Raw genomic sequence first — 16,390 nt, forward strand, 5'->3', positions numbered from 1 at the left:
GGTTCCTGCAGAGCATTGGTGACAACTTCTTGACACAGGTGGTGGAGGAACCAACAAGGAGAGGTGTGCTGCTGGACCTCGTACTAATAAACAAAGGACTGGTTGGAGATGTGAAGGTCGGGGCAGCCTTGGCTGCAGTGACCATGAGATGGTGGAGTTCAGGATCCTGTGAGGAGGAGGCAGGGCACTGAGCAGGATTGCAACCCTGGACTTCAGGAGAGCAAACTTTGGCCTCTTCAGGGACCTACTTGGAGGAATCCCATGGGTTAGGGCCCTAGAAGGAAGGGGAGTTCAAGAGAGCTGGTTAATATTCAAGCATCACTTCCTCCAGGCTCAAGAGCAGTGCATCCCTATGAGTAGGAAGTCAAGCAAAGGAGGCAGGAGACCTGCATGGATGAACAAGGAGCTCCTGGCAAAACTCAGCCAGAAGAAGGAAGTCTACAGAAAGTGGAAAGGGGGACAGGCCACTTGGGAGGATTATACAAACATTGTCAGAGTATGCAGGGATGTGACGAGGAAGGCTAAGGCCCATTTGGAATTAAATCTGGCTAGAGATGTCAAGGACAGCAAGAAGGGCTTCTTCAAATACATCAGTAGCAAGAGGAAGACTAGGGAAAATGTGGGCCCTTTGCTGAACGGGGTGGATGCCCTGGTGACAAAGGATGCAGAGAAGGCAGAGTTACTGAATGCCTTCTTTGCTTCACTCTTTACTGCTCAGGCCAGCCCTCAGGAACCCCACACCCTGGAGGCAAGAGAGAAAGTCTGGAGAAAGGAAGACTTTCCCTTGGTTGAGGAAGAGTGGGTTAGAGATCATTTAAGCAAACTTGACACCCACAGATCCATGGGCCCTGATGGAATGCACCCACGAGTGCTGAGGGAGCTGGCAGATGTCATTGCCAAGCCACTCTCCATCATCTTTGAAAGGTCCTGGAGAACAGGAGAGGTGCCTGAGGACTGGAAGAAAGCCAATGTCACCCCAGTCTTCAAAAAGGGCAAGAAGGAGGACCCAGGGAACTACAGGCCAGTCAGCCTCACCTCCATCCCTGGAAAGGTGATGGAGCAGCTCATCCTGGAGGCCATCTCCAAGCATGTGGAGGACAAGAAGGTGATCAGGAGTAGTCAGCATGGCTTCACCAAGGGGAAATCATGCCTAACCAATCTGATAGCCTTCTCTGATGGAATGACTGGCTGGGTAGATGAGGGGAGAGCAGTGGATGTTGTCTCCCTTGACTTCAGCAAGGCTTTTGACACTGTCTCCCATAACATCCTCATAGACAAGCTCAGGAAGTGTGGGTTAGATGAGTGGACAGTGAGGTGGATTGAGAACTGGCTGAATGGCAGAGCTCAGAGAGTTGTGATCAGCGGTGCAGAGTCTAGTTGGAGGCCTGTAGCTAGCAGTGTCCCCCAGGGGTCAGAACTGGGTCCAGTCTTGTTCAACTTCTTCATCAGTGACCTGGATGAAGGGACAGAGTGCACCCTCAGCAAGTTTGCTGATGATACCAAACTGGGAGGAGTGGCCGATACACCAGAGGGCTGTGCTGCCATTCAGAGAGACCTGGACAGGCTGGAGAGGTGGGCGGAGAGGAACCTCATGAAGTTCAACAAAGGCAAGTGCAGGGTCCTGCACCTAGGGAGGAACAACCCCATGCACCAGTACAGGTTGGGGGTTGACCTGCTGGAAAGCAGCTCTGTGGGAGAAGGACCTGGGAGTGCTGGTGAACACCAAGTTAAGCATGAGGCAGCAATGTGCCGTTGTGGCCAAGAAGGCCAGTGGTATCCTGGGGTGCATCAGGAAGAGTGTTGCCAGCAGGTCGAGGGAAGTGATTCTCCCCCTCTACTCAGCCCTGGTGAGGCCACATCTGGAGTACTGCGTCCAGTTCTGGGCTCCCCAGTACAAGAGGGATGTGGCACTACTGGAGCAAGTCCAGCGAAGGGCCACAAAGATGATTAGGGGACTGGAACATCTCTCTTATGAGGAAAGACTGAGAGAGGTGGGCCTGTTTAGCTTGGAGAAGAGAAGGCTGAGAGGAGATCTTATCAACGTGTACAAGTGTCTGAAGGGAGGGTGTCAAGAGGATGGGACCAGACTCTTGTCAGTGGTGCCCAGCGACAGGACGCGAGGCAATGGGCACAAACTGAAACACAGACACTTCCATCTGAACATGAGGAAAAACTTTTTCACTGTGAGGGTGACAGAGCACTGGACCAGGTTGCCCAGAGAGGTTGTGGAGTCTCCTTCTCTGGAGATATTCAAAACGCGCCTGGATGCAATCCTGAGCAATGTGCTCTAGGTGACCCTGCTTGAGCAGGGGGGTTGGACTAGATGATCTCCAGAGGTCCCTTCCAACCTCAGCGATTCTGTGATTCTGTGATTAAGGTCTTGGAACAAATTTGAAGTTGGCTCTAGTAATGTTCCAGGAACTGGACTTGAAAAGTGTCCGTGTTAGATTCTGTCTGGCTGTGTGTGCTGGTGTCTATTTGCAGGTCTATTTTTCCAGAATGATTGTACCTTTCAGATTGGTGTTTGAGTTTTAAGGGAGTTGTGGGGACTTAAATTCTTGGCACAAGAGAACTGCAAGGATATAACATCTATAATAAAGCATCCCATTTATCCACTGATGCCTGCATTTTTTGAATTATAAAGCACTTAGGGATGTTCAGACAATCAGACAGCTGAGTTAGCTAAACATTCCTCACCTTATTTTTCTGCATAAATACTGAAATAGGTACTGGAATGAACCTTCCCAGCTTGCTGGTTTTAACTCTGGGATCATTTTAATATAAAGTTAAGCTGTGGAGAGAAGGAGAAAATATTTTAATATTTACATATTGCATGAATTCTGGTTGTCAGCCTTGTACAGGCTTTTCTGGCTTAGCAATAGAATTTGAATAGCAGGAGGAACACCCCCTACTATAAAATCAGCTGGTTTCAGACATCACCAAAAAGGACCTCTGGAGCTACTTTGGTAGTTTGTTTCCTTATGCTTTCAAACCAAAAGGCTGCTAATATATGTTGCCAATTACTGAAATCTGCAATATTTTTTAAATAGTACCCAATGTACTTTTTGATAAAGCCTAGAGATATGCTCCCTATTTTGATGAAGGACAGCAAAAGGGACGGGGCAAAAACTGCAAACATTAAATGATCAGGTCTGGTGTTATCAGATTAATTTGACTTCGGCTGGGGAGAGGCATTATGTTGTTAATGCTAGAGACATGTCCTATCATTTTGTTGGTCCAAGTCTTTAGATACCCCTAAGCCTTTCAGTCTCTGCTAGCTTGGGCTACATGAAAGAAAGAAAATCTGAAAGCAACTAATGCAACCCTAAGTTAGCCTGGGCCATGTATCTGTACTGGATATGCAGAGACTGTTCTAAAGAAGCACAGCAAACCTTGCAGGCTTTAGCCTTGTTATATAAATCTCATTTAAATCCCACTTCAATTCATGTTGAATTCCCTCTTTCCTTATTAAGTCCCAAGAGATGCTCTGAGTAAATAAAAGCTGCTGCCTTCTTAATCACCCTTCAACTCTTCCTGTCAGATCAGTATTAGTGATGTTGAAGGGCAGTGCTAGCCATGTCATAACTGTGTGGTAGAGAAGTGGCCCAACAGACTGCTTCTCTGACCAGTTTTACTAAAGATGTAGCTATCTAGAATCTGATAAGAACAACATAATATGCATCTATATATACATATATATGTATGTATGTAGGTATGTTAATTGCAGTTTCTCCAGGCATGGATCACTCATTAAGGCTGTACAAAATTAAGAGAAAATATTTCAGGCGAGAAACTTGACTGGCTGGCTAGTTACCCCAGGAGGTTTAAAAGGTCTGAACGCTCCCTCAACCTTTCCTGCCAATCATTCAGAAACTAAACAGCCTCATCTGTCACTCAGGAACTTTGTCTAGCAAATGTTTGCTTGCCTGTTTATTTTCTCACTTAGGGTTGAGGTCACCTGCCCTCCTTTTAACTAATCAGAGGAGACAGCAGTAATCAAAGCATGAGATGTGTGCTCCTGAGACATCTTTTCTGAATAGCCTGGCAGTACAGCCTGCCTGCATGTTCTGCAAACTTTGCAAAGTAATGCAGGCGTATACAAGTACAGAGAAAAGAAAGGGGGAGAATGAGCAAGCTTTTTTTTTGCTTCAAGATCCAGCTAGAAAAGAGGAAAGACATATTGCTGAATCTTACATGCTAGCTAGGAAAACAGGGTTAATATTTACCGGGCAATTTCCTATGTGCTACAGGAAAAACTGTAGCTGGTTAATAAAATGGTAGCCCTTCACTGGAAAAGTAAACTGATGTCCTAGCACAGAGATAAGGTGCAGAAGGTAGGTGAAAGTGCTTGTTTCTCTAAAAAGTAAATCAACTTCCTGACTGCTTGTTGTCCTTAAGGGACTATCCATAAGACAGCATGCCAGGCTGGGTACAGTTACCCATTTTGTCTATTTGAAACTTCTTCTGCTGTACAGTATTGTTAGGCTCTGCTAAATAGCATTAAATAGTTGTCATGTCCTGCCTTAGAGATCAATGCATTTCAGCATTGACTGAAGCTATTACTGTGGAGTTGACTCTTAAAGATCTTTATATTGTGGATGAAAGGTTCATACCTGAAAGAAGGGGCACTGAAAGAAAGCCAGAGTTATCAAGGAGAGGAAAGAGCATCTGACATGCTTGCCCTTTGCTTAGTAGCGGAGTAGGCAGACAGTTTGCATTACCTTACAGACCTCTGCACATGCTGAAAGGATTTAAAGGATCCCAGTGTCAGCCTGCTCAGTCAAAATCAAGACTGATTTTTCTCTGTAATACTATTGTTGTGATGAATCACACATTACTACAATTAGCAGAGAGAGATACAATTACTCTTTTGAAGCAGTGGCTGGCAAACAATTGCCTGGGACACCTAGGCCTGATAAAGGCAGAAAAAGAATGTCATCAGGTATGGAGAGACAGGAGAGATGTCACAAAAAAACTGCTGAAAAGGAACAAAGGAGAATAACAAGAGAGGAAATGGCTTGTAACTGGACATCATCAGAAATGGGGAACTGACTGAGACGGGCCTTTGGTCTGAGCAAGAGTGGCTGTTCTCATGTATAAGAGGCCCCTGCTTGCTTATCAGCAGCCACTTGTATCTGATGTTGGCCCCTGAGAATAAATACAAAACCATTTACAGAAAGACTGATACGGTTACTGAAAAAAGATAAGCTATACTGGAGAAGGCTTAACCACTTTACCCAAGGGTAGGAAAAATGCTCAGCAAAATTGAAAGGGGGGAAGAATAAAGACATACAAAGTGAATGAGGAGACAGTTAAATGAGAGGAGGAGAGCACAGGCCATCACATGGGTTTGAAGGCGGCAGCATAGGACTTATCTTTTATCCTACTCTCCTGATACCACTGCATGGCAGTCCCCACACAGTTGGCTTCTTGGAAGGGAGAGTAGGTTTTTTCTTTCTTGTGCTGTTTTTTCCTAAGCTGTTTAAAGAATGATGCTGAGATGCTATGCAAGCCCTACCCTTTGAAATTCAAGTTCTCAGTGGAGAAGGAAGAAAACTTTGAAATAATACAAAAAGGAGACAGAAAGCATTTTCTATTTATACATTGTATAAATAAATACAGTGGGATCTGTATCTGTCCTTAATATCTTTACGTTATGTTTCCAGATAGCCTCTTACTTCCCCCATTGTGAAGACATGAGTACTTCTGATGCTTCTGAATTTCTTATGATCTTTGTGGACTAAAATTGCTTGGAGAGTGTAATCTCTTACAGTTGGCAGGACAGTTTATCTGAAAGATCTAAAGCAAAGACAGTGCTTGCACCTGCTATGCTCAAAGATACACCTATAGTCATTGAAGACTTGCGTCATCACGTAGGCTAAATGTGGCCCGGCCCTACTCAAACACTTAAATTTTGTCAAAATTTGATTTGATGGTGAATCTCAACCTACCAGCACAGACTGATTAGAGGGCTGACATGTTGTTTCCACTGTCCTTCCATTTGACTGGAAGCCTTCATTGTTTAACTTGCTGTCCTTTTCCAAAAATCTCAAACTGGACCTGCTCCTCCTTATCTTATCCCACCTTAGAGGTGCCTCAGCCTAGGGTGCGCAAGAGAAGGCAACCTCATGGCTACTGTAAGCAACTCCAAGGGTATGGCCACACAGGACCCTCTCAATTGCTGGAGTGTATTTCCTGGAAGAGCAAAGACAAACCAGCAAACTTGAAGATAACAACTGTCACTGTGAGCCCTGAGCCATGTGCCATGCTCCTTTGCTGCCCTCTACTGCAGGGCTCGGTATAATTCCCCTAAACTGGCAAAACCTGGTATTTCACCAGAAAGCCAGGGCTGCCAGCCAAGGTAGGGCTTGAAACCTGGGGAAAACACTGAGAACTCGAGAAGAGATGCAAGATGATCATGATAGCGCAAGAAATGGTACTTGTTACGGGTAACTGTCCCTTGTAGAAATCAAGATAACAGCAAAATCACTTTTCTAGAAGGTGGAAACACACTAAAGTCACATTTTTGGAGCCTCAAAATTTGACCTTTGTGCTCCTTGCACAGTATTAAATTTATCAAGTGTTATGTATTTTATGTCTGAAGATGATTTATTTTCTAGTTAAGAGTCCATAAACAGGTGGAAACTATCTATATAACAAGTTTTGTGATGATATTAATGCAAAATAATTTTCACTGAGCTTTAAGCTGTGACTATAACTTCACACTGTTTTGCCAGGGCATGAAAACTAGAGAGCACATTTGAGTACAAATATGCCATATGCTGACTTATTTTCACTATTCAAGCTTAGGGGCTGAGGCTTAGGAGTGAAAAAAGTCTAGTATCTGAAATAATAATAAAAAAAGTCAGGCTGTAAACCTCCAAACTCATGGATTTTTTATGCAGCACAAGGCTTTTGAAGACAGCAGTATACAGACTGCATACAAGATGCTGGGGTCTAACCACAGGATTGCACCTGCAGTTCTGAGCTGCAATTTTTTTGAGTTTCAATGGTTTACTGCAGGGGGATAAAAGCTATAAAGACTTTCCTTTTGACTGAACTATTTGTTACAGGATCTCGGCCCTGAACACTTGTAGCACGGATGGCGTGACTTGCAAATTTTGTTTCCCTTCTTGTATCATTTGCCTTATCCAACTCCTCCATACCCTAGTAAACGTTTAATAAAAAGGAAGTTCTCACCGGCTTCTTTTCCATTCACAAACAACACCAAGAGCTTCCTCGTGTTGTAGCTCCTCTTTATTTCCCCCCACAGGCAGTCGTAACCAGCTTTACATTTTTTAAAACGCTGAGAACCGCTGGGAGGAGCGGCGGGAACCCCTCACAGCCCCAGCCCCGAAGTGCCCCAGGGGAGCAACACAGCAAGCTGTACCAGCGGCGCAGCAGCTCCCAGGGCCGGCGGCAGCCACCGCCCGCTAAGCGCGTCTCTCCTCGGGGGTGAGCCCGGGGCAGGAGGCGGCGCGCGCCCCAACGGCTGCCGCGACGCGTCACCAACCGCCGCAGCAGCGCCGCTGCCCCTCCCCCCCTTCCCGCTGCTGAATCCACCGCCGAGCAACGGATCGCAGCGGCGATCGATTCCGCCGGCTCTCCGCCAGCCCTCCCTCCGCACCGCACCGGCGCCGGCCCGCAGGTAGCGCGGCAGCGGCATCACCCCGCTTCCCCCAGCGCGGCCGCCCCCCCCCCCGCACCCTTCGCGCGGGCGGGCGCTGTTGCCGCAGCCCCGGGGAGGGGTGAAAGGGGCCGCTCTGACCCCCGGGGGCGGCGCGCCGCCAGCTCCGCACCCTCCTAACGAGCCCTTCTCTCTGTGCTTTTTTTTTCTTTTCCTTTTTTCTCCTGTTTTTGTGTCCCAAGCAGCGCAGTGAGGGGCCATGGAGCGCGTGTTTACGCCGCTGGACTGCCTCCTGCCCGCGGGTACGGTACCTCCGTGCGCGCGGCGCTCCCCGCGGAGCGGCGCCAACGGCCGCAACGGCCAATGGCCGCCTGACCTGGCGGGGTGCGGCGGGGGCTCGCAGCGCTTCGGCGGGGGAGGTGACACCTGGCGGCGGCGCCGCCGCGGGCGGGCGGGCGGGCGGGGAGCTGCGGCGCGCCCCCTGAAAAGCGCTGTGAAAGCGGGTGCAACCCAGCTAGGGGGGCACGCCTCTAGTCTGAGAGAGGCAGGTCCTCCTTCAACACGACTTACGACCTGGAAAAGTTTAAACTAAGCTGAGATAGCAGGTGTGCCTAGGTTTGCCTAATCCCCCCCTTCTTTTGTTGTTAAACCATTGTAACTTACCATTTCAAAAACAGACCTCAAGAATTCTTTACATAAGGAAGTTGTATCGGCTTAACTGAATACATGGGCATACACTTGACATTTACTATGTCCCATACCTGGCATACATTTGAAGTTTATTTTGTCAGGTATCATGTGGTACTGCATGGTCGGCAGCAGGATGAGTGCATCTGTTGTTGTTTACCCTGGCCCAACTGATGTGCAATAACAGGTTCAACTTTTGTAATTAAACCACTGTGCTTGTTTTTAAAACACTTAAATGAAAACAATGCAAACTCCTGTCTGGGCGTTTTGTTTTGAGGGGCTGCTTGTATCAGCTAAGCAGCAGTACCATTCCTGTAAACCAGCAAAACAGAAGTATGCCATACCCAAGCTGAAATTTTTATGTAGTTTACTACCATTTAAACCCCTTCAGGTTTAATTGATACCTTCACTTAAGTTGGCACAGTTTCTTGGGTTACTCCAGTAAAGTTTATTTTTTTGTCTGAGGAATCTGTGGACTGGCGTTCTTATTTCTTGATGGGGCTTGAAATATGCTACCTGCGAGCCATGCCTTTCCTCTGTTCTTTGAACCCACCATATGTATCTGGCCTACCTCTTCAATTCTGCAAGGCAAAGCTTTTAGTTTTTTAATTTTTCCTATTCTTAAGCTCTTCTTGTGTATTCTATTTTTGTTTACTTTTTTTGAGACCTGAGAGGCAAGCATGATTATGAATCTGTATCACTAATCCCACCATCTGTATATAAGGATAGAACACATGTAATAAACACAGGTTTATGTAAGTAGCTTGTAAACTCTTTGGAATAGGCACCTCTTCACTGTGTTTGTGCAGTATTAAATTCAGTAGGACACAACTTGCTATTCGGTATGATCCCTTTATAATAGTAAACATTTTTCTATAAGGTGATTTTTAAAGTTACATAAAAGTTAGTTGGTATGATGGCTGAATTTTAACTTTCATTGCTCTTTTCTGCTCTGTTGTGGCACACAGTGACTTACTTAAGCTGCTGTGGTCAGGTATGTGTTGTTATTTATTTACTAGTAAAAAGAGATCGAGGAAGGGGAGAGTTTATCGAAAATATACACTTTTACCATTTAGGTACATTTTTACACCTATCAGTTTAATTAAGAGCATATTTAAATATTTCCCAGCATTTCTTTTAATTGTGCTTTGCTCTAAATTTTAGAAGTTTTTTCACTGATTCAAATCAGGATATGTTCAAACCTATTAATAGGTAAAGTTGTATGCAAGATGTTTCTACTAGAAATATGTATTAACATTGTATAAGGGTTTTTGTTCATTTGTTTTTGGGGCTTTTTTTTTGGGAAGAACAGGTATCATCTGTTCTTCTGTATCCTGTATTCTAAGATAGTTGCTTTTCACAGGCATTTGTGTGTTGGTGAGACTACCATATGTCCCCAGTTCCCTGGAGATGTCCCCCCCCCCCCCCCAGTTATGTCTGGTTGGAGTTTGAAGACTTGGTATCTTTATTTACTGTTTTCAGATGACCCACAGCCTTGTCAGAACAGAGGCTTCAGCTGGGTTGCAAGAAGTTTGCTGCGTCTAAACAAATGGCCAGTGCAAGTAGACGATTCAACTTGATTATACGGGATAGTGTGCATATGAAATGCACTGTGGTACTGCATCTAAAGCCCACATCTGCATCATTATAGGCATCATTACCAGCATTTCAAATCAGTGTAGCCTGCTCAAGGTATGCAAGGCTGAACAGACTTACTTGGCAATTTTGCAGTTTAAAATCTGATAGCCCACTTTTGGAACTCACAGTTAAGGTTTTCAAAGCTGGGTAGATAAAATGGGGTTTCTAAATTCTTCTTGAAGACATGCCAGTAGTTGTTACCTTTGTTAGCTTCAAAGGGATATGTATTTAAGCATCTAAATAATAAAATTTATGTAGATCATGACACATCTTAGAGATTAGATCTGAGGTTACAGAATAAACTCTTGCAAGGACTTTGAATTACTGCAGACCTTCAGGGGGGTGCACGCTGTATATAACATTTCTGGTCACTTTCTGAAACCCTGTGCAAAGACAGTGGCGAACTGTAGGAAGGAGTGTAAAAGGCTTACCAGCTATGTGTGGCAGTTATTAGTTATTTTTCTTTTTTTGGATGTTCAGAAATTACAATGCTGACATTTACAAGAATAGAATAAATACTTATGGGTGTAGGAACCTAATATTAGGTGCCTGATTTTGAATTTCAGGGTCACATGCACCTCTGTAATTTTAATCAGTGTAGTTAGTGTGAGTTCTTATTTAGATATTGGATTTTGCACCAGCCTATATGGTACCTGATTGAGGCCCGAGTAGTAGAAATTTGAGAACTGCTGTGCTAAACTAATACAGTCAGAGCCTCAGAGATTTTGAGCATTATTCAGTCAAACAGCTGGAGAGCAGTTTAAAATCACTGGGCTACAGACAGAAAGCTGTGCTGTGCACTTCAGAATTGTGTTGATTTGCTTAACATAGTTTAGAATGGATAATGAGTTAGAATTTAAAAGCAGGATTGAGCTCTAAATTTGAGTACTGAATGCTGAAACAAATATATTTTCATTTCCTCATGAAATGAAATCACAGAAGCTCACAGAAGTCCCCACTGAAGCCGTGTGTGCTGCTGTGAAAGGGCTGGGCAGAAGCTTTGCAGGGCGAGGCTGTGACGCAGTTGTAGAAGGCTGATGGTAGATGTTGTCACACTACAGTCTGTGAATCATTAAAAGAGGGGCTGTGTTTCTTCTGGAGCATCCTTTGATGGACTAGCCATTTCCCTGCTGCTGTTTATATCCTTTTCTTGCACTGTCGTTACCACCTGCTGCTTGTCCCAGATTGTGCTGCAGGCATTTATGTGGGGGGACAAGTGTTTCTATATATATATATATATATTTTTTTTTTTTATAATACCATGAATTTTAAGAGCTGCGTATACCATGCTTTTGACTGCTTAACAGTGGAAACACTGCTGCATGCTTTAGGAAGGTTACCTCTGAATGCCACTTGGAATTTTTTAGTAGTGCAGAATGCCAGCTCTGCTTACTAAGCCATGTTTTGTAACAGGGAACTTTTTACATTGTGTTCCAAAATATGGCTGGATTCTTGTACGTCTCCAAACATAATTCATGCCTTTTTGCCTTGCAGAGTCCTTAAAATGCAGCTTATTATTGGTTTTATCAAGTGGAGTGATATGCAGAAGGAGGATATCTTCCTTGGCTTATAACCCAAGACCAAAGGGGCCCAGGAGTGTCTTGTCTTGTTGAGGAGGAGGGACTGAAAAGCAGAAACTTATCTGGTCCTTCTGCTCTGTTCTGTGGCTCACAGAGGGCTCATGGGAGCTGAGCTTCTTATGACAGACAAGGAGCATGTGCTATTTGTGAGTGTTGGTTCCCCTTTCCATCTCCTTTTCTCCTCCCCAGTCCTGTGACAAAATGTGCTCATGAACTATGCTTCATTGGGAGCTAGTGGGTGATATTTGGTCTGCTGAGAAGAGGATGAGCTTGCCATTTTTCATTTTCTCTTCTTAAGCTTCATGAGGTTTTGTGATTTCTTCAAGACAGCTCTTTTAACTATATCTGGATGGATCAGCAAATTGACAGTTCACCTTGAAATTTGGCCTTTCTTTGGCTCTGGTTTTGAGGACCAGTGAGGCACGTGCAACTGCACGGAGTATGGCATTTTGGGGATCACTTAGGAATATGAGATGAATAGGGCTTGACTGGGTATCAAGAGGTGTGCATCCATGGAAGAAGATGAAAGAAATAGTAGGAGCAAAAGTATGAGGCAGTGGCAAGAATGCAAAGTATATGTCTATGATGCTGCAATTTCTGCTTGGGAAGCTCTCTACTACGAGAGCTAAGTTACTGAACACTGGTACCTGGCTAGTTCTTTCATAGCTGCCTATACTCCTGTGATAGCACCACACCTTCTAAAGAGAAGTGGGGAAGACAGCTTCTGACATACTGTGGTCCAGAGGGATGCTTTTGAGTCAGCTGCAGGCTGTAAAAGCCACGAGGTAGACAGCAGTGAAACTGTCTCTTGCCTGTTTGTTCCTTTGGTGTTTGTGGAAACATAACATTATACATACTTTCTCAAAAGTACAGGAATATATCAAGAAATTATTCAGCATCTTTGTACATTTATTTTCCTGGCTAGAATACTCTCTGAATCTTATTTAGGTATTTATGTCAAACCAAATTAATTGGTTTTCAGTGTGCCATTGCCATCTGGAATCAAATCCAGTTATGCTGATCAAGGGTTTGTAACTTTTGGAATATCTCTAGGTGATCTGCCTGTAAATTCAACTTTTTTTTTGTAATTAAATTCTATTTTCTCTATTTTTTTTTCTTCCCCTTCTGATGCTTTCAAGCTGTAGCTTCATTTCACTGAAGCAAGGTCATCTATGTGTCGTGAGCGATGGAGCCACAGAGATAGGACAAAGACTGCTTCAGAATTATGTGAAAGTGTATAGTTGTCTCTTTGTGTAAAGGCACTATAAAACTCTGCATTGAATTTAAGGGAAAGAGAACAAGAGGAAGCAACAATACGCTGTGAATGCTCTTCCATCATTCCGCAAGCTTAATTGTCTGTTGTTTGACTATATGTCTTCTCCTAGAAATGTTGCTGACTGTCCACAAGTTACCTCTGAAAGAGTTATATCACCATGTTCCATTTTAAGTGCCTGGGGCTCAAATTCCCCTTCTTAAAGTTCCTTTTTCGCTGACAATTAAGATTGAAATTTAAACATAAAACAGTGACATATTTATCCCTCAATGAATGACCTCCAGTCCATAGAATAGGTGGTCCAGCAGGAGCATCAATAACCATCTAAGTGCCCCTTCACTAGAGTCCTGCATGATCTCTATGATGTGTTATCTTGCAGAATAATATACAAAATTCTGTAGTAGTAATCAAGACGGTTATGGGGTTAGGAAATCAACCTGATTCTCTCTGCTAGCTGTTGAACACTAAAAGCATATAGAAAATGACAGAATCACAAATTATTGGATAGCTTCACAATTTTATAGTTTTTCTGTGATTGCTGTTGGGTCAGACTAGTAAAGTTTTAGGCGAATCAGATCATTCAAAAGCTGTGATTGAGCTCACCTAATCTCACTGAATCTTACTGAAAAATGTTTCCAGGGATGACAGTCCTTTAAGACTAGTTCAGCAATTCCTCAATGAAATTAGCAAGCACTTTCATACCTCTGTTATACTGTTCTACTGTGTTAATTAAAGCATGTTTAAAAACAATTTGGTTTATGTGAATGTTGCTGACCTGCTCCTGCTCTTCATTTAATATAACAAGTAACTGTTTGTTTAGTAGACTTACTTGGGGATGCCTCTGCTAGTTTCTGAGGTAGCTGTAAGCATTCAGCCTCATACCCTGCTACTCACTGATCAGCTATGCTGGATTAGTGGTTGTTACTGGTCTATAAATGTTTTTGTATAGATTACTTACAGGAACACTTATGAGTGAAGTATCATAGAAGGTATTTAGCAGAAGTCATCACTGTTAACCTTACCACTTTCTATTAATCTTTGCTTTCATGTGCTGGTATCTTTTGGACTTCTTTGCCTTTTGATTAGGATTTTTCTTTCCTTTCTTTTTTTTTTCCCTCCCCTTTTTTAATGTTTTATATGCAGGTGTATTATTTGGAATGGGCAGCAAACCACCTTTAGTAATTTGAGCTAGTAGGAAGACAAATATACATTTATTTATTTATGTGCATGCACATCTTTTGAAATAAGTTGATAACCAAGTCAATTGCTGTTTGTTTGCATGAATGGCAGAATTCTCATCTCATGTGGTATCAGTGCTGCAAAAAGTTCCATATCTTGTGGCCAAAAATAGCGAATGGTTGACTTTGTCAGATGGAAATAGAGTGACAGAGGGGGCTGAGGTGATACTAAAAAGAACAAAGTATAAGAGCAATAATGTCATTGGAGCTTCTGAGATGAAAACTCACCTTCATTATAGCTTGCACAGATAATGAAGCACTGGAATAAACTCCTTTTGGAAAGGCTTGGAATTTCCCATCAATGGAGGCTTCCAATAGCAGACTACCCTGACTTCTGTGAGGAGTCACTTAGGTGTAGCAAGTCCAGCCTTAAAACTGGGAAATGAACTAGCTGGCCTCTTAACACACCTTGTAGTCCTTTTTCCCAGTGACTTTCCATACAGATAAGGAGGTGGGAAATATACTTGTTCTAGATGCCAAAATGTTCAAGGTTTTTGTGTCCTATTACACTTGTGCAGGACTGCTGGAAACCATTTAAAGATATGTTTGAAGAACAAGACATTATTAATCCTAAGAAAGGACCAGAAGTCACAGAAAAGTCTGGACTAATATTTTTTGTTTACTGCATTTTCCTTACGTGTCTCAGGTCAGCTCTTAAGATATTTTAGTAGTTTCACAGCATCTTTAATATTATCTCAAATCTGTGTGTGTGTGTATGTATATGTGTGTGTGTGTATATATATATATACACAAATATATATATATATATATATATATATATTTGAGCTAGGTTCCTTTCTGGAAATGAAAAACAACAGAGGAGATTCTTTCTGTTTTGCAAAACTGATGCAAGTCTGATTTATGAACACGTTGAATATGAAGCAAAGAAATGAGGCAGCTTATTTACACAGGAGAAAACATAGTATGCATAGACTTCAAGTTTTTCAAGGTCCAAAATAATAAATCCTAAACATATACTTGTCAATCTGTTTTAGATTTGAACATCTGAAGACTTTAGTCAAATCTTAATCTATGCAGAAAATGGCAGGATCTAGCATAAAACCTGAAATCAATCTCTTAAAAAACAAAACAAAAAAACCCCACAAAACTCCTCCAAAAACACAGAAAACAAAACACCTAGCAACAAGCAAACAGGCTAGCAGCTTCTGTTCATGAGCCAATCTTCAAGGGATTTCACATCTCGTAAGTTTATTAGGTGTGGATCTAAAATTAGGCCCTTTAAGAACAGTACTGTTAACTAGTGACTTACTCCAGAAAAAATTACTAGTTAGGCATTTGAAAAAGTTGTTTGTGTGTGACATAATAAAAGTCTGTGCTGCTCTAAACAATGATGAAGAACATGGTTTAAAAAAGGAGGACAAGAACTCCAGTAACAGATCTTACCCAGTATGAAATATAGCAAATCAGCAAGAAAGACCACTCACGTGTACACCTGCCTGTGGTACGTTTTACAGCCTTCCCCATCTCTGATCTCTGCAAATAGATGTGAGTTTGCAGTGTGTCCAGCAATATTAACTAACCTAGAACTATTGCTAGTCATTTTAAAATTGAAAAGAACAGTCTGTCAGTTGTTCCTTTCCATGTTTACTAAAGTGCTCCACTTATCATAGCTAAAGATAATCAATTCTTATAACTTTGGCTTTTGTCTTTCTGTAAATTATAACTGTGCTGGAATGCATGCAAATAATTTATGGAAACAGGTCCTCCTTTTCATCCAGCTCTGACCTTAAATGTGAGGAATGCGGACAACAGTGTTCATGCAGCATTGCCTTTGCATAATTAAAAAGTTAGGAAATTGAAAATTTGTGGTTGCTACAGGAACATTTGTTGAGTTAGATTCTACACAGAGAGTACATACAGATACTAGGTTTTGGTTTGCTCTTAAATTAAAGCTCTTGTCCTGCATTCAGTTGCAGCTGGAGCCTCTAGTGGCTATGTTTGAATTGTATTTTGAATGGTAGCTGAATTTTCTCAGTGGTAGTGTTGATTCTTTGTAGCTTGTGTTGATGGATTGTCTGCCAGCCCTACTCTCTGGCAGGATAGAAGCCAGAGGAACAGGCATGTTTATCAGGCCAATTGAAATAGTTGGGAAACTAGCCAGTGAATTCAACAGGAGCAGAACCTGTCCCCTTACAATTAATTTATTGTGTAGTTGGTGACTGCTGATTTAGGTTTTGTTTTATCTCTTCTTTGTTTTACTGTAGCCCATTCTTTTTCCTTCTATGTTTTCCCCCAAATTATCTGATCAACATTATCCTGGGCAACAAAAAGCAATATGGGAGTAGTTCAGATTTTTTTTTTTTTAGTGAACACAGTTTTTGACAGA

General features: G+C 42.8%; 1 protein-coding gene across 7 annotated transcripts in view; it reads left to right on the plus strand.

Moving 5' to 3' along the window:
* Positions 1-7,583: 7,583 nt before the first annotated feature.
* TPK1 (thiamin pyrophosphokinase 1) overlaps positions 7,584-16,390 on the plus strand; it is a 318,753-nt gene continuing 309,946 nt past the window's right edge. For 4 of the 7 annotated variants that reach the window (XM_067291208.1, XM_067291206.1, XM_067291205.1 and 1 more), the window contains exon 1: positions 7,760-7,929. In XM_067291208.1, the coding sequence (XP_067147309.1) occupies positions 7,887-7,929 (43 nt within the window). In that variant the 5' untranslated portion in view covers positions 7,760-7,886. Of the gene's footprint in view, positions 7,649-7,759; positions 7,930-16,390 lie in introns of those variants that run through there. The other 3 variants (XM_067291203.1, XM_067291202.1, XM_067291204.1) reach the window with 3 other exon arrangements.

The sequence above is a fragment of the Apteryx mantelli genome, chromosome 2, assembly GCF_036417845.1.
Source record: "Apteryx mantelli isolate bAptMan1 chromosome 2, bAptMan1.hap1, whole genome shotgun sequence".
NCBI lineage: Eukaryota > Metazoa > Chordata > Aves > Apterygiformes > Apterygidae > Apteryx > Apteryx mantelli.